The sequence below is a fragment of the Semicossyphus pulcher genome, unplaced genomic scaffold (assembly GCF_022749685.1).
Source record: "Semicossyphus pulcher isolate SPU_LCO1_2020_fin unplaced genomic scaffold, fSemPul1.0.p SCAF_9, whole genome shotgun sequence".
Classification (NCBI taxonomy): domain Eukaryota; kingdom Metazoa; phylum Chordata; class Actinopteri; order Labriformes; family Labridae; genus Semicossyphus; species Semicossyphus pulcher.
Window position 1 is genome coordinate 26,768,103 of NW_027211770.1, and position 18,364 is coordinate 26,786,466.

The 18,364-nt window shown below is 41.2% G+C and overlaps 1 protein-coding gene across 1 annotated transcript in view; it reads right to left on the reverse strand.

Annotated features, from left to right (window-relative positions):
* Window positions 1–238: 238 nt before the first annotated feature.
* mtmr11 (myotubularin related protein 11) overlaps window positions 239–18,364 on the reverse strand; it is a 31,849-nt gene continuing 13,723 nt past the window's right edge. Inside the window, exons 3-17 of the mRNA XM_069656564.1 lie at window positions 16,647–16,783; window positions 16,399–16,468; window positions 15,504–15,643; window positions 15,025–15,109; window positions 13,113–13,260; window positions 12,708–12,795; window positions 11,962–12,050; window positions 10,999–11,126; window positions 9,531–9,609; window positions 8,568–8,638; window positions 6,986–7,158; window positions 6,506–6,676; window positions 5,945–6,163; window positions 4,254–4,574; window positions 239–2,393 (exon numbers count right to left, since the gene is read on the reverse strand). Coding sequence (XP_069512665.1) covers window positions 1,968–2,393; window positions 4,254–4,574; window positions 5,945–6,163; window positions 6,506–6,676; window positions 6,986–7,158; window positions 8,568–8,638; window positions 9,531–9,609; window positions 10,999–11,126; window positions 11,962–12,050; window positions 12,708–12,795; window positions 13,113–13,260; window positions 15,025–15,109; window positions 15,504–15,643; window positions 16,399–16,468; window positions 16,647–16,783 — 2,345 coding nt within the window. The 3' untranslated portion in view covers window positions 239–1,967. The remainder of the gene's footprint in view (window positions 2,394–4,253; window positions 4,575–5,944; window positions 6,164–6,505; window positions 6,677–6,985; window positions 7,159–8,567; window positions 8,639–9,530; window positions 9,610–10,998; window positions 11,127–11,961; window positions 12,051–12,707; window positions 12,796–13,112; window positions 13,261–15,024; window positions 15,110–15,503; window positions 15,644–16,398; window positions 16,469–16,646; window positions 16,784–18,364) is intronic.

Below are 18,364 nucleotides of genomic sequence, written 5' to 3' on the forward strand. Positions count from 1 at the left end.
CTGTCCGGCGACTACATTTGTATATTTTATTGTGACAGTTTTGAGCATTTTGCACATGATTGTAAGATTGTTTGTACATATCATGCAGGGGTTGGATTTTAATCGTACTGTACAGTGCCATGCTACTTTTTAAGTGTCTCAGATCATATGTAAATATTTATTTTGTTAAAAAATAAAGTTTGTGAGCTGTGTGTGAGGATTTTGAATGTTGTAACTAAGATTAAAAACACAGTTGAGAGTTTACGAATGCTTTTCTTTATTTATCGGGATCAAAACATGCGGATACAAAAAATATGTACATCTGGCAAATGTAAGCAATGATCGTACCAAAAACATTAAATAATACAATGATGCAGACCGACAGGTGCGCAGGAAGATCCAATTCGATTTTCCAAACAACAGAACAAAGATGATTTATTTTTCAATGGAGGAGAGGCAAATGCATTGGCATCACACCTGGAAAACTCTTGTAGCTGATATCAATGTGCCTTGATATTAATGTAATGAATATTTACAACAATTAATAATTAATAGTGCTATCAAGTGAGGTACCTTTTGACATGAGAGAAGGTCGGCATCAGTAATATATCTGACGACTTATCCTGCCTGAAAAATACTCCACAAATACATAACGGTGCAGTTTCCTCTGTCCGTGGGAATGACGCCAGTGCATCCACTTGACACCCACATCATGCTAATCCAACCTGTTTGGATTTAAAGGCGCAGGAGCAGATTCTTCCCTTTGTGTGTTAAATACAGTCAGACACTTCCAAGTCCTTGACCTAAATGCTGGCTGCATACTAACACACCAGCAGCAGGGGGGAAAAAAAGAGATTAAAGGAAGAAATAAGCTTCCCTTTGCTTCCGACACTGGTACCTTCTCAAGGTACAGCGATCAAAAGGCAGAATGTTTTTTAATTCCACCACAAAATGATGTGGAAATTCTCAAAGTAATACTAAATTTGGTCAGAAACAACTCACATTTATCTACATGTATGAAATCAAAAAGGGACCGATAATGGTCAAAAATACTTGAAATAAAGATGAAAGCTTAGATAAGATTATAATACTAAAGCCCTGAAATTATCGTTCAGCCACATCCAGACACATACAGGCTAATGTAACACTCTCACTGAATATAGGCCTCTCGCTGCTCCCATCATGCATGCGAGTGGAGAGATATGAGAGCAGTACCAAAATAGCTCTCATGCCCTAAATTCCAAAATAAAGCCACTGGTCACAGAGCCTGGAGTTCAAAAATGACGATCATTTTCCAAACAAAAGTCGACTTTTTTCTTTTTAAAGCTGAGATACAAAAACAAGGAAATTCATGTGTCCTTTTGCACATTGACATGACATAATAAAGACTCAAAGAGCTGGTTGTAAAGTCTTCTGAAGATATGTAACGTGATGGTCACACAGGTCAAGATGTGTTTCCATCCTCGGACATGTTTCCTGTCAGAGTGCCCTTAAGAAGCACCTCATCGCTCCGTTATCTAAGTCCTGCACAGTCACTGGATAAGAAGCTAAAAAGGGAAACTACAAGCTTTGTTTCCATCTTAAAGGGTGACACGATTTTTCTAAAATGAGTCTACTGCATTTAAAGACTGTAAGTTCTCATGGTTTACATTATTAAGCATCTTCAGCCCTTATTCTTTATGTCTTTGATATATCTCATTAGCGGCATATTGAATAATTGGTTTTCTTTACAAGTTTACAAAACAGTTGTCACATTTTAAATACAGTACAGACGATAAGTATTAAGAGTCAGGACCTCTTGCACTTATTATTTTAAACTATTGAAGTTCAATCAAATATGGTTCGACAGGAAACACAAGTCTGGTTCTTCTTAGTACGTCACATCAGTGAAAGATCATACTGTGCAGGCAGGTGGTGTTATAGTACCCAGGTAAAGGGATGGAGCGCTCTGTATCATAAACAGTAACAGTTCAGACGAGGAGCAGACCTCAGGAAGCGATCGAGGACCCGTTGCTCTTAGGCAGCTTGGCGTTGTTGGGTGCTTGGTAATAGCGCTGGTCAGGGCGGGGCTCTGTTCCTGAAGTGTGCCCGAACAGGAAGGTGTGCTTGTTGCTTGATGGTGGAGCCGAGGAGGGCGGAGGGCCCCTGGAGGTGTGGTGGTTGGTGGAGGTAAGAGAGGGCGCCGATCTGGGCATCGTCGCGCTCTGAGGCCTTGGGGTTGGGAAGAGGAAGGTGCCATTGTTTGTGTTTTGGTTCAGGTTGGTGTCGCTCCTCCGAGGATCGGTTATCTTGGTGGTTGAGGTCGAATCTGTGCCGGTGGAGACTTCTGCAAGCTTGTCTTTGAGCTGCTGCACCTCCCGGGCCAGTCGCTCCACAGGGTGGAGGTGGTTTGCAGAGATGGGGTGGGAGAATGCCTGAGGGCGGAGAGAAAGATGGTCAATTTAAAAAAAACCCCAACAGTGAATTGATGCAACTAACGAGTGTTGTCAAAAGAAATAGATTCCTCTGTGTCATAGAGCTGCTGTAAATACCATCTAGTGCTCCCATTATATTGTAGGTTTATTAATCCATGACTAAAAAGTCCACAACCGATGTACTATTTAAGGGGAAAATATATAAATATTTTTAAAAAAATTTGGCCTTTTATGTCTTCATTGAGAGCGAGAGGATAGTGGATAGTGTCAGCAACAAGGGAATAAAGTGGGAATGACATGCAGCACAGGGCAGAGGGTGGGAGTCGAACTCGGAGCCGCCATGTTTTTGAAGAAGTCTTTAGTTGGAAACAAACATGTGTAAACAATAATGAATCTATCACACTATAATAACAAACGGACACATAACACTTCTAAGGACACTGGGTCAGCTGAGTCAGCGTTGTAGCTTTAAGAGCAAAGGAAACCTCTATTTGTTAAGTTTCCTGTCTCATTCATTGGCTTATTTATCAAACTTAACTCAGCTCAGTCTTGTCGGAAGTTCCCTCAGAAACACTTTACAGGATTCACACATCAGGATGAGTTTGATTAAGTCTCCTTAGTTGGCCTGTGTTAGATTAGTTTCAAACTACCACCATAAATAGCCCAGTTTTAGAGCAGTTCCTACAAGGCTCAGCGGTATCTGAAATCTGTTTTGTTAGGAGAGAAGCCATGGAAAAATAAGGGAATCAGGCCGCAGTGGCTGCAGGGCAGATACTTTGTGGACAGGAATAAGGCAGAACTAGGGGGCCTCGATGGAACCCATGATATTCCTGCCCTGCTCCTACTTGAACATTACGATATTTAGTTTGTGTTGGCGTTGTTAGAAAGGTGTAAAGTAATTGTTGATCCTGTAGTTAGTGGTTGTATGATTTATACATCAGGGTTTTCTACCGTTTTGTCAAGACTAAAAAAACTGCGAAAAAGCAACAAAACCTCAAACAAACTTGTTTTTGAAATGCAGAGGTTTCTAAGCACAAATGATCAGTGATTTCTGCATGAACAGACATCCTGTGTCAAAGTAGCAAAGAGAAAAAGAAAGGAAGGGGTTTTGTTGAGTTTAAAGGAGCAGGAAAACAATGGTGAAACACTTCAATAAAAGAGAATGCATCATTATCTCTCAAAGATGTTAACCTGAGTCAGTGTTTATGCAGTTTGACGAGGTTTTGCTTTTTCCTCTGCAGCTCATCGGAAAATAGACAACTGCATCCTCCCACACAGGCCTGGACTATTCTTAACATCCCCACGGGGACACTGATAGATGCACTGTTGAACAGACATCACAAAGAGCGTACCACATTCATACTGGGAGACGTCGATGAGCTCAGACTAATCTGCACATCAAAGAGGCGACGTCATGATGTGAGAGGAAGCGACAGAAAACACGATGGTGATGAACACAGAGGATCTGAGGAGCCTGCCGGAAATGTCGAGGATGAAATTTAATAAAACGTTTCCGGAGGATGTCGCCCCCGTACGATAGACCCAGTGACACATCCGCACTTAGACACAGCAATATTTAAACACAGCCAGTGGTGATGAATGCTGCCTGTCTGATGGTGCCCCTAGTGTGGACAGCTCAACCAAAGAGTATGTTTCCATCTTAGGTTGATCAAGTTAAAGGATATTTTTAAAAAGTCTGAAGAGGTAAAAAAAAAAGAAGTGAAAATTCAGCAAAAAAACCCGACTTGTATACCTGAAATACAGTTTATACATGTATCTTTGAACCATCTGGTGACTGACCTAATTCCTTATCATTCTTAGTTATCTATTCAAAAGGTTTTTGGGACCCTTCTAACATACCTGTGCATGGAGCGCCCCCCGGAGGTAACACTCCCTCCACAGACCCATGCAGGGCCCCATGAGGAGGGGCAGCAGGGGCTCATAGGGGTCGAGTGGTCCTTGAGATCCGGAGGTGGAAGTGAGGCCTTGGGGAATGTCAGTCAGGGCCCAAGCTTTCAGCAGCCTCTCCAGGCCGGGCACGTTCTCAGAGGACGCCGCCCTCCGATGGCTCTTCTTGTAAACACCTGAACTGCCGCTGCTGCGCCAGGGAAGCAGGTTAGCAGGACAGGAGAAGGTTCCTCGAGAGAGGAGGAAGACTGAGCCGGGGATGGTGTCAGCCAGCTGGTGGGCAGATGAGGGAGGAAAAGATGCTGTCAGTCAAAAAGTGGCAAAAGTTTCATGCACAGTGAAAAGCTCATGTCTTGCACCGTTGGTCTTAGATATTTTAAGTTAAGTGGAAAAAGTAAGTACTGTTAGCATTTAATAAAGAGTAATTGCTTGAAGTAAATAAATGTCTGTTAGGTCATCTATCGCCCAATGAGGTAACACAATGGTGATTGAGTCTATGGCCCACTGATGAAAGCCTTTGCATTTGCAGTACTACAAACTGAGTGTCTGGTGCGCCCAGTTAGTGACGCGTTTTTCATCACCCAGCAGTGGTTGGTCTGCCAGAGAGGGTAGGCGGAGCTAAGCGGCTGCCTTTCCGGTCTCTGCGAGTGTTGCGAGTAAACATTAATCGACTATGGCTGAACAAACAAAGAAAAGATGGATGACTACAGATACAACTTCTAAAATAAGTGAAAAGCCAAAGAAAAAGAAACAAATTTGACGCTCAGATGAAGCAAACAGTCTGAAAAGGAAAGCGAATGTCAGCGAGGAAAATCAAGAGCCATCGGTGCCGCCAAAGACAACAAAACTGAGATCTTGGAGATTAGCACTTTAACATCCCTAGTTACTTATTTGCGATCTTATAACCAGAACACAGCAGTAAATCTTTGATGGTATGGTTTCATGCAAGCTACAATGTGGATATTGATGAATAATACCAATTCATAATAATATAGGAATGTAGGCTGCCAGTTGATTTCACTGTAGTTGTTGAATGGAATTGTAGGATGGCATTATCTCCTTTCCATTCTCAGAGCATGGTCCAGTGTACCCTATGCTGAAGGAGATAACAAAGGCTGCAATGATGCACCTTTTTTTTGGTCTTATCATGGCTGCCAACTTTCATCTCAGACCTCATTTCACTCACTTAGGAACCTAACTAAGCATGAAAGACTATTCGACCGCAGCCCATTCAAATGGGGAGCATGTTTTTTGCCTTCCAGAAGAGGGTGCAGTGGCCTGTAGCAAACACTCAGGGCATTGAAAGATGTTAACTCAGGCAGGAGATTTGACTATTTTCCAACAAAACAGTCCCTCATGTTCTCTGATGGTGGCCACACTTAAATTTGTACTGATTAAGGTTAATAGGACTTTTTTAATTCAAAAACGTGTTGCTTTCTACAAATACCATCCAAACTAACATACATCCAAGCAAAAGAAGCAATAAGATCTATCACTACTGCAATGATAAAACATCTAATAAAAAGCTGCAAAGCCATTAACATCCAAACACCAGATGCTCTGTGCCATAAGCTGTTTAACCAGGACTTCCCATCATGGCCACTAGAGGGTGTTGTGCATCATTAAAGAGCTGGCAGGCCTACCCTGTGTGAGTCTGGGTTGGTGTTGAGGTTGCCGTTGAGCAGCGGCTGAAGCGGAGGGATCGGGGGGACGGGTTGGGTGAAGCGGTCTCGTCTGGGCTTGCTGTACTGCAGAGCCCAGTCCCACACAGGGGGCAGAGGGGGGTCAGATGCATCTAAGGAAGAATCCGGATGAAGCACATCTCTCCAGCCGTTGACAGGTGTGTAGGACTGCCCGAGATTCTGGATAGAGAAGAATTTATATTTATTTAGTTTTGTGTATTTTCTTTGTGCTTAATATTATATAAATTTGTTATATTATATAGATTTGTTTTGGCCAGTTTATTCTATTAAAACATCACATCATATATCTATAGATCGAGCTATATCCTGAGAGAAAATGTCTGCAGCAACTGATATTGTAATGACTTCAAAATGTAATAAAATGTCACTGTCTCACGCTCTAAAGATTATGTGTGATATGTTATTATATTCAAATCGATACATTACACAGGAAAGCATTTAGCCTAGTTTCAGTCCTGTAATCGGGCAGGAGATGCCGATCCCCTCTCAGGTGTTCAGTACCTGGGAGCGTTTGCATCTCTCTCGCTGGCAGTTGGCCAGGAAGCTGGAGAAGAGTGGCAGGTGAATGCTGTCGTGCAAGGCCAACAGGAAGTCGTCTGTCAGCTGGAAGCGAGAGGGATACTGGGACAGCAGCTGCCAAACACAGTCCAGGAAGAGCAGGAAGACTGGAGCCTAAAGGGGGGACGTTAGTGAGTAAGCAAACAAGCTATTTTTGTAGTGCTTCAAGGCGCTGGACAGGTGCACGTAAAACCAATGCCATAAAATGCAACAATAATTTCAGGTAAAGGACAAACACTGGGACATAAAACTAGATGACGGGTAGGTTTTTAAATTTTTTTTCCAAATACAAGCTCCTCACTCTCAGCTTGAAAAAGGGAGACTAACTTTTACTGTTTTCGCTCCATTTGTTTCGATAACTAACATATCATGGTGTAGAACTCAGAGTTAAAGGATCTAAATGTGTGCAGTTCGTCCTCTCACCTCCTCCTTGTCATTGTCGCGGTGGTAGTTGATGCGGCTGTAGAAGCGGTGGCCGGCCATCACCCACTCCTTCTGCACCAGGCTCTGGAAACCATGCTGGGTCCGACAGTGAGGGTCGCACATCACCTGCACCAGGCTGGAAATCACACAGCTCATGTCCCGGTCGTCCGACTCTGTAACGTCAAAACAGGCTTATTTAGTTGTCATTTTTTAAAGTTTCTTAGCAAATACATTGACATTACTTACACTACGTGGCCACAGTGTAACATTGTTGTCACACTATGATGCATTTGTAAATGTGTTTGTATTCCTCCTGCATTGCTCAGAACACTGCTATCACTGTGTCTGTGTGAGTTAATGACGTCTCTTTAGAAACATTATGACTAACTTTGTTATCATAAAGAGAGATGCACTTTCATTGTGCATCGAGCTCAAAACGTTTTAAATATTAGACCAGCACTCCTTCAACAGGGCTGTTTCATTTACAACCACCAATTAATTGTGCACTTAATTCAGACTGCAGAAGGAAAGGAGAGAGTAGGAGATAAAAACATATTGATTTGACAGACCTGCAGACAAAAACTATATTGACAAAGACGCACATTAGAAGCGAGAGGGAGAGGCTCACTGAGACTTTGGGAAATGTAGTGAGTCATTTCTGCAGTGGGCTATTTACTGCTGATCCAGCCAGTGACAGATCTGCCGCAACAAGAGGACTTAGAGCCCGGCAGATATATGAACCTCTCAGCTAAACAGGCTTGTTGTTGGGCACTTAAAGCTGCAGAGTGCAGAGAAAGTCAAACACCAGCAGGCAGTAGTAAACACGCTTAGCTGAACACAAACATTGTTTGAGTGATGCAGTCTTGAGTCTTTTTCTCTGGGTGTTTATAAATGCACCACAGGCAGCCAGACCAAATTATCACAAGCCAACAGCAGTCTGTAAAATTAGTCATACTATGGAGTCCAAGAAGCACATTAAAATATTATCTTTTCAAAACAACCGTCTTTGGTATTCTTTTGTCCCTACTACTTAACTGTCAGACACATCTATGACTGCAACCTGGATGGCAGACATGCTACTGCTACTTGGTGACCTAAGCATACCATCAGGAGTCAAAACAATAATAAAACAGATCATCAGTGTGCAATAACTTGAGGTGAGGTGAAAGCTGAAGACTTGGCAGAAAGGACCCAGCTTTTGTTACACATATGTGTTTGTGTGTGTGTGTGTGTGTGTGTGTGTGTGTGTGTCCTTATGAATGTTTTTGCAGTTTTGTGAGTAATATGTGTGTTATTATAAGTAGGTCACATGTGCTTTTTTCTTTGTGGTTACTCAGTTGAAATGTGACATCTCATGTACCAAGGTCTTGATATAAACATAAGAGTCCGGTGTAAGTACGTCTTTAAAAGCATGTTGTATGGAGGCCTATTGACAGTGTGCATGTAGGCTCAGTGGAGTGTGCTTGTCTCTGATATATAGCTACTGCAGGGCAAGCCCTTATGTGGGTTTAATGAGAGGGAGGTGCCTTGAATAATGAATGGATTGAATAATATGAGCCGGGACCTGGGTCACATGACTCACCTTGCAGTGCCACAGTCAGGTGACCGCCGCGTAGCAGGCAGGCTACCTCTGAAGCTTTTCTCAGGCAGGACCTGAAGACACAGAGGCAGGTCGATAATTTCACATTAGATTAATCTCAGTGATTAAATAACAAATAAGCAAAACATGTTTTACTGTAATTACTTAAAAAAAGTGGTTATAACCTAGGTCATAGGGTTTAGTTTCTCTAAATTGTGGCTTGATGTTGATGATGAAAAAAGTTTCACAAGATTTTCTAGTTAAACAGAAATCTATTGCTTTTACCATTGGGTAACTTTTCATTTACATTTCAATGGCAATAAATCTGCTCAGTTACTATACTTAAAAGACTCCCTCCAGACGAAACCAAGTGTTTAACCTTGTAAACATCTCCATGAGGTGTTTCTCATGTGCTACAAGACATATCAGGGACAATATCAGCAGTCATCTCCATAGCTGGGCCTGTCTGCTTTTAAACTGCAGTGTACCAAGGACAGGCTGAACAACACGTTTTCATACTGCCAGGTTTGGGACGTCACAAGCCTAAGGAGCCAATCCTGTTAATGGACGCGGTGACGCTATGCATTTAATGATGTATAACTTATGGCAACCACTTTGGCGATATGCGAGACAGCTGTAACCGCCCTCGTCATACTACTAATTACTACATTTCAAGCTAGCTAAGTTTCAACAAGTTGCCACTAAACGATGGCAGTGTTTTGTTTTCAGCGAAAGGAGAAGCGTAGCACATTGTGGGCGGGGACTATGCAGATTCAGGAATTTTTAAAGAGGGAGAAGGTGGAGATGCCTTGGGAGGATATTTACAAGGTAATTAAACGTATTTTGCAGAAAAAAACATATCAGACACAATTTATCATTTAAAGCAGAGCATTTGATATGTCTTAAAACATGACTGGAGCCGCTCTTTAACAATACAAAAGCAAAATAGCCAATCAAAGCTGTTACCTGGTGTAGTCTAGCCAGTGTGTGCTTTCCAGGGTAGATAACCATTTGTCATCAGGCACTGACACAGATGTGGAGATATCTAGAAGTCAAAACAGAAGAGATATTTTTTATCACTAAAACGGCATAAACAGGGTCTTTGCATATCAGCTGACTTGAAGGTTAGAAATGATAAACAGAAGCAGACATAACAATGAGATTAGATGGTGTGGAGCACACAGGTAAATAAAACTTGGATTTTGAGCATCTTCCAGGGTTTAAAGAAATAATGCAATGAAGTTTAAAATGTTATTTTTAAATTTCTCTTTTGGATGTTTATTCGTGTTTTAACCATAAGGCTATTCGTCCGTCAAACAATGAGATAACGATATGATCAAGTGAAATCTGTATATTTTAATAATCCATCAGTCTAGCTGTTCCTGAAAGAGCAGCATTCATTTCCATGTCACACCCAAAGAAGGCTACCTCCTTAATATGAATCACGCACATATTAAAAATGGGACTCAAAAGGGAGGCAAAATCCACATCATAAAAGAGGAATTAGCCTCTAAAACAATCCTCAAAGTCTGTTTTCATTATATACCTTGTGTTTGAAAGACTCAGAGGCCACTGCCAGTAAGCCGACCACATACAACTGAGTGGCTGATTAACATGATAATCCCCTGAACTGTGACGCTCTCACCCACAAAAGACAAAACACTGAGCTGACGAATGTGTGAACCGAGATAATCAGTGACCTTTACACATTGTGTGTGTGTGTGTGAGAAACAGAGTCAGAGTGTGTGTCAGTGTGAGATAGGTCAGCATTTCAGGGCCAGGGCCAGTGATTGTAGACGACCACGAGTAGTTTTGTCGTCTCTGTGTTTACTCAAACGAGGAATGTGCTGTGTGTGCCTACATGACAAAAACAGCAATAAAGAGCCTCTGACAGAGACTGTTTTTAACTGAGGGCACAAACAACTCTGAAAAACTGTGGTGCAATTATACACGTTAGAATGTCCATCAAGACTTTATTGAACATTTAGAGAGCCTCAGGGGATTTAGAGACTCAGAGTCTCAAAATGAAAGTGAAAAAGAGAATAAAGACTTTTTTAGAAGAAGTGAACATTGTCACCTCAGCTAGTGGTTTTTTAAACTGCTATTTGAAGCTTTGAGCCTTGTGATTTGGCTGTCACTATCTTTTTGGGGGGTGAGAAAATGCTCAGGTTTCAGCTACCCCTAGCACTAGCTTGATCAGCAAGGCCCATCCATAATACCAGTAATTGTGATGTTGAGTGGGAGGCTTATTTTGGATAGCGAAACAGGTTTAACAAATGACTACAAACTGACATGATCAAGGTTTATACAACCAGTACACTAAAGATGTGGATGCTTCATTTGTCACAATTCTCTGTAAGCTTTTTGGTGCCATGTGAATACATATTTGCTCAGGTGTTGCGTGTAGACGTGTGTGTTCATGTCTTCTCCTCACCTCCCAGACAGAGAGCCCGCAGGCGGCTGTGAGCCAGCTGGATGTCCGCAGGTGAGGGCAGCTCCTCACCCAGCTCCACCACCACACACAGAGAGGACTGGCAACCAAACAGGATCATCTCCAGGTTTCTACAAAGGAGCAAGAGTACTGCTGTGAACACACTGCCACACCTGCAACAAGCTAAGATTACTTTGCAAAAAAAGTAGACAGAAAAGTATGATCATATTTCTAAGAAGTAAATTGTTTCAATGATTATCTCGGAAGAAAGATGTCAATTGTTCATGATAGTTAACAAATTTTCTGACTGTGAAATCATCACATTTTTCAAACCTGCAGCTGTTTTTAGTGTAGGCTAATTTTTGAGTTATGATTTCCTGTGCTCAGAATATCTATCAAACGTGTTACTGCATCTTCTTCAGAGTGATTTATAAAACTGATGCCAAAGATGGTTCAGTTGCAGAGACAAGTGTCTGGCTCTTCTATGTGTCTCGGTAAACACAGACTTCCTCACAGAGCCTCATTAAACATATTAAAGGCAAATTGTAGGTACTTAAGGTTAGGTTAAATGTATTAATTAGTTTGAACACTCCCAGTTAAACCATACAAAGACAGATGCAAAGGTACAAAACTACTAAAACATGTTGATTACAACTTTCCCTTGATAGAACCACTCACTCATCACGGTTTAATATGTTATATACAATTCAGAGAGATGGGATGGTCTTTTTGTAGCTTTTATTTTGATTAAGACAGAGCTAATGGATATGTTGGAACATAAAATAAAAGTTTCCTACAGCAGCTTTAGGGCATAACATCAAACCTATTATTAGTTTACTGTAACCCATGATTTGCCTTGTGATAGAGTCAGCACACTACAGCTAACAACTGTGCAGAGAAATGATCCTAAAACACATTCAAATGTTAAACACACCAAAAAACATTTGGAAAACCCAGAACACACACCTGATGTCGTCTTTCTCATGGTAGATGTTGTTCTGGAAGCTGGCCATTCGCAGTAGGTCGCTGCCTCTCGGGTGTCGCCAACACCAGCGCTGCAACACAGAACACAGTTTCATCCTCTCTAATAACACGTTCCACAGTGATGATATTCCCTCAAGGCCGTCACAGCATCTCCATTCATCTTGTAATTTGTGTCACAGGAATGATAATAAGAAGGAAAAACATGTCTAAAAGATGCCTGCAGTTGGAATATCATTCAATTATAGCACAAAATACACACTTGTGCTCATCTATTTTTCACAAGTTCCAACTCTTGTTTTGAAGCATGAAGTTAAACTTGTAATCTTATTTGCAGCATTGAATATTTCGGTGTTTCAGCATGTTTGTCTGATTTTATACACAATGTGGTTTATTCTAAACAGCACAGATGGTTCTGAATTTAAACATTTGTTTTGATCTCTCTTGTTTTGAACTGACGCACCTTTATTATGTTTTGTGAAAAACCCTCCCTTTATAAAAAGTACTTTACAAGTTGTTGTCTTTGTCATGTCTTTAGGAGTTACAAATACAGCAATTACAAATACCAACTGATGTCAGGGACCATTTCATTAATATATAAAATATCCAGAACTATATAAAACTTGACTTGAGAATTCCTTTAAGAGAAAATCACAGTATTGAGGCTGTAAGAGAATCAAATGAACTCATGAACCAATATTAAGATGTTGCTCGACACTACGTGCACTCACAGGGATGCGTCCTTCATTGAAGTGGGCGAAGCTTTTCTTCAGCTCAGTGTCTAAAACCTTCTGTGGAACCACGATGAACCGAGGCAGGCTGAAAGAAAGACAGCATGCTCAGCTTTATTGACAGAATAGAGAGTGATTAAGATGAGTGTATCTCTATAGGAGTTTTGCCTTGGCTTTGCCTTACATTCTCAGTCCTCCCTTTTTATCTATGATATCCATAAGTTCTCTTGTCAAGGACTTGCAAGTAGATATATTCACACATTCACTTGAACAACTGTGTTGCTGGTAGATAGCATCGCCAAATTGTGTTGTGTTTTTCTACAATATTGGTTCGGAGATAACACTGAGGAGAAGATGTTCAGAAAAACTGATAAACCCAACAGACACAGAGTTGTTCGGGTTTACCTGGTTGACATCTCAAAGCGGTCGTTGACTGAGCTGACTCTCCAGCCCGTGGCCCCGCACCTCTCCAGCTCTTGCTCCCAGTCTGAGACAGACTCATACCAGTTCATGTGGGCATTTCGGGGACGGTTGCTAAGAAACTGCTTCATTTCTGGAGGAGGAATAGTGATAGAAAACATTTTGACAGAGGTTTGTTGTTGAGAAGAGACATAAAGTATCGCGTGTCAGGGTTAAAATAATGTCTTGATGCTTATGGTGCATACAGTGACAAGACCAGATACAGAGTATGATGATATTGATTTTTGCAGCTACTCCAGTGTGAGGATTTGCTATATTTCTCATTTCAGCTGAATATATTTGTTGTTTTCAACAGTTGACAGGAATGTAACAAAACATTTAAAGATGTAAGCTTAGATTTTGGGAACTTGTGACGGGCATCGTTCTCGGAAGAAGCAGCTGACTGTGAGATGCTTCTTTGTAAACTCAGCCTGAGTTCTTCTTTCCTTTTATACTACACTAAATTTAGAGGGGGGATCAAAATGGCAAAAATCTTTTCAGAATAATGTTTGGCACTGGATTAAGAAAACTGTTTGCGCATAAATGAATCTCATCTGAGGTGCTTGTCTCAGTAGATTATTGATTTTGTGATTTTGTGATGTCTGTTTATACATTCAGCAGACAGAAAGCAAAACACTGACCACACACCGGACACACTTGACCTCTGAGGCAGAGTTGAACTGCAGGTCATCTTGAGACTTGTTTCAGAGGGGGGCCTGCATTATTTATCCAACAGCTGACAGTCACCCACAGCCTGGTCAGCCTAGCGTAACTTTTACATAGCATAATGTATTGTAAGAACAGGCTCGTGTTACTCTATATGGAGGAGGTGAACAGCCATTGGTTTGGTCAGCACCCAGCATATGAGTTTTTAATTTTGTTGGTGAGATGGTAAGTGTGTCCCGAGTCGGAGTCTTTCTCTCTGACAGCACGTTATTATGTTTAATTATGGTGTCTTAATGTTTCATAAATCGAGCTTTTCAATCACTGTCAAAACCAGCCCGAGTAAACTTTAATGAGCCTCGCCGCAAAACCACTGGAGTGTTTTCCCCACATCTGGCCGTGGTTTCAATATTTCATTTTTCATTGTGTCATCATAGAGGAGAATGTTTCCAAATTTTTTCAACCACAGAGGATGTGAGCTAGCTTCTCAGTCTTAAGAGTTGTAACATCACAGTCTGATGGTACAACCGGAAATAGAAAGAAAGAAAGAAACAGAACCAAAAATAGATATAACAGAGTTAAGTCAGGAGTAATCAGTGATCATAGTTTTGGGTACATCCTCTCCCTGGAGCTAGAGAGAATATTAAGAAAACAAAGTGAGAACAGATTTGATGAAGGCACACCAGGAGAGAGCTTTCAAGTTCTGAGCCTGAAGAAAGCAAGTACATCGCATGGCTAACACATTCACGCTGCATTTTTTATCCATGTGCTTCTCACTTTCTCGGAGCTGTTATTCCTGAGAATTGTCACAGTGAAAAATGCACACAGAAAAACACACACAGAAAAAAACTGTGATTTTGAAACAAAGCAGTCAGCTGGAAACTTTTTAATTAATGATTAAATTAACAGGCACAAAAAAGGTAAAAAATGAGACTCATGAAGGCTGATAAAGGAGATTAGTGTTTCTCTGTAAAACTGTATAAATAATTAATATGCCGAGCTTCATGTTGATCAGCAAAAATCTGAATGGGATACAGCCCTAGTACATCCCAAAACAAAATCATGGAAACAAAAAAATATGTGAGCTATCACTCTACTTTCTTGTGGATCCATACTGCTGTAAGATGAAAGATTAATAAGGGATTGTATCAGTGCCAGGAGGTGAATGTACGGCTGTATACATTAATCTACTCACCTACACTCCCCAGGGCGGCGTTCTGGAAAGATAACACTGACCCTGGTTTGAGAGGCTGGTATGTCTTGGCGATGGTGTAGGTTATCTGAGGAGGGAAACCACAGTGAGCCATCAACATGACAAAGGTCATCAGCTTTCAACATTAATGCCGCACAGAGTCATTGATCTACGGTCCATGGTTAGGATCTATTTCTCTATGCATTAGTCTTTAGGCTCTGAAACGACTGATTATCAGTATGACAGTAACAAGAGCCTTGGATCGGAGCCAATACACACACACACTGAAATGTGCAGCTGCATGCAAATATTTACCAACCCCAGTGCACAAATCTCTAAGTGAAAAATGTAGCATAAAACAGTAAAATAAAAACGGCTTAATACATTATAAAAAAAAAACAAATATATAAAAAGTGATTTTAAATTGTCTGACCTAGTCATGCTTAAAAGAAGAAAACCCTAAAATCAGGAGACAGACACACCTCAAGGACTTGTGGGTCAGGAGTGAGGCGGTCAAACAGGAAGCAGATGACTCGCAGGTCCCGACAGTAAAGCACCAGCTCCTCTGGAGTGAACTTCAGAGAGGAGTTTGGTGTAACAAGCTTGGTCCTGTTCGGGCCCACTAAGGGGGAGAAAGAGGTCTAATTAAACATTAACAGAGTAACAGGTCAAGAGCCAAAGAACTCCAGAGTGTAGATTACATACATACAGTATGTAGGTTAGACCTACTATATGTGTGCTCCATGTAAATCAAATTACAAGGGAGCCCAAAGCTCGATCACACAGTAGGTGCTCTTCAAACATCTTATTTGCATAATTCAATTTTAGTCATGAATTTAAGGAATGGATTTTATTACTTAATAAGTTGAGTATGTCATTTTTAACGTGGTAATTCATGAAATCAGACCCCACTGTATATGGTCAGCATATTGGTATGGAGAATTGGTAATGGAGAAGAAGATTCTTTATTTTTAGAAAAAGAATTTCCGAGCAAGCTTTATTTTTATTAGCAGATAATTTGATATTGTACAAGACAGTAAAAGAACAAGAAGCCACAGCAGAGCCGTAGGCGACAGGCCGCACACTCCCAATTTCTCAGCAAGATAACCAATTTTACAGAGCATTGCTGCTCTGTGGAAAATCAATTTGTTCAGTGCTCAGCATGAAGTCAGATCATGGTTGCATCTATTTTCGAGTGACTGCTTTATTAAATCATTAAGTTTGTTTGTTTTGATGTACAAATGCTAAACCGTTTGCTCCTATGTTGTTTTTTTGGACAAATTAGCTCCAAGAATATTTGCTCCATCCTGAGTCATGACATTTATTAAAATACCTTTTGTGAGGTGAGTAAAAATGTGGGCAGAAAGTTTCACTTACCAACAACAACCTTCTCTATGGATGCCAAAGCCACATCATGATCCCCTAAGAGCACTGGGTCTGCATTGTCCTGCATCATGAATGTTGTGTACATAAAAAGTATAAGCAAATAAAAAAGGACACAATTTTACAGTTTTTACATTCTGTTGGAGTTTCTTTCACAGTGTCGTCATTTAAAGAGACAATAACAAAACATTATTGCACCATGGTACAGAATAATTGTTTGTAATCAGTGCAGAAGGACTCACGTCAGGTTTGGGACTGTCCTGGGGCACAAAGGCCACTCTGAAGTGGGTACAGAAGAGGGTCCCAGATACCCAACCTCTTCCTTCCCTGGCAGTCAACTTCTTCCTGACCATAACAGCTCTCTGAAGTACACACTCTCCTGGTGGGGACAAAAGAGACAGAATTTATGGGTAATGTAGTCAAGAGGTTGTTGTTCTGTGCCTATAAAATTGTCTTACTGAGTGTACAGGGGGGCTTCTAGGGACGGTCATAACAGGAAGTGTACAGACAGCAGCAAGGAAGTTCACAGAGAGTGGGCTTCTGGGAGAGCGTCATCAACATGTTTAACAAGTTGTTGCTTATTGTTTCAAGTCTCCAGTGCATGGTAGACAGGCAGGGAGGAGCAGGAAGGACACAGAACATACCATCTTACTGATGACAGTAAGTCTATTGGTTGTGGGTTATATTACATAATAAGAATTGCAAATCTGAGGGACTAACCCAATTTTGATTTTCAATTCTTTCTACCTATTCAGCTGTTTTGCTGCTTTGTATCAACCATGAATCTATTTTTTCTTGTTTTTCTTCTGATATTCAATATTTAAAGCGTTCACTGATCCTGTTGAGACTGAGTGATGAATCTTCCTCTCTGGCTAAGGAGAGAGGACGGCTGGGAATGCGTCTGAAATACCAGGACAAAAGCTTCCTAAAACAAACCTTTTCACCCAGAAAAATCTGCGACACACAAACACAGATGTGCACAAACAAAAAACCCTTTCCCCAAAACACACACACACACACACAGCAGTGAGACAGCACATTTATAACAGCACCTCCTCCTGCAGGAACACAAAGCCTTTGCCAGCTAGACTGTGGGTTTCCATGGCAACAGAGTCCAGGATTGGGTAGACGTGGAGAAAATGGCCTTTTTGTCCAAGGCAAGAGGAGGGTTTGGTCAGACACATAGCATGCAAATGTTTTGATATTCACTCAAAATACCATGAAAAAACATGGGGAAATACTGCTGGTTCCTATATACTGAAAAAAAAAACCTTTTGAGGAAATTCCTGTAGTGCACATGTCGACAGAGCCCGGCACTTCCACTGAAAGCAAAAGAACAAGAGTTGCTTCCACTTGCTTTTAGCTTAATGAATGTTTTGGGGGATATCACAGCACAAACAGGAAACAGTCATTTTTCTCACATGAAACACTTGTTTACACTGTGAGAGAACAGAAAGAGGAAGAGGAGCCTTTGATTCCAACACCATAATTTGCTGACTGCACAAGAGGAGTTTAAATGTCTGGGTGTGCTCTATGATTACACTTTTGCCCAGCAAAACCACGCATGAAATCTACTGGAGGCTTAACTTATCAATTTAACCTGACCACACAAGCAAGGAAGCAAGGAAGCAGAGATTTCAAATGCTTAGCACAGGCAACAAAAGCGGACCCTTGTTGAGAGTTAGTCTGTCAAAGGACAATCTGTGGCTTTGCATGCCTTGTTTTAAAGTCTCCCCAGGGTGCAACACAGCCGAAAACATTCCTGTGTAAGAGAGCCGAGGAGAAGGGAAGAGAAAGACAGGGAACCAGAGGCTTGTGGGCCTTTTTGCACTCTTTGGTGAGATTTAATACGTTTCTGGTAGCAGGTGCCTCAGCTCGGCGTGAGTCAGCAGGACAAGTGAAGGTGTTTACGAGACTGCTGTCCTTTAATCAAATAAAATATTTTATTGTCTTTCTGGGG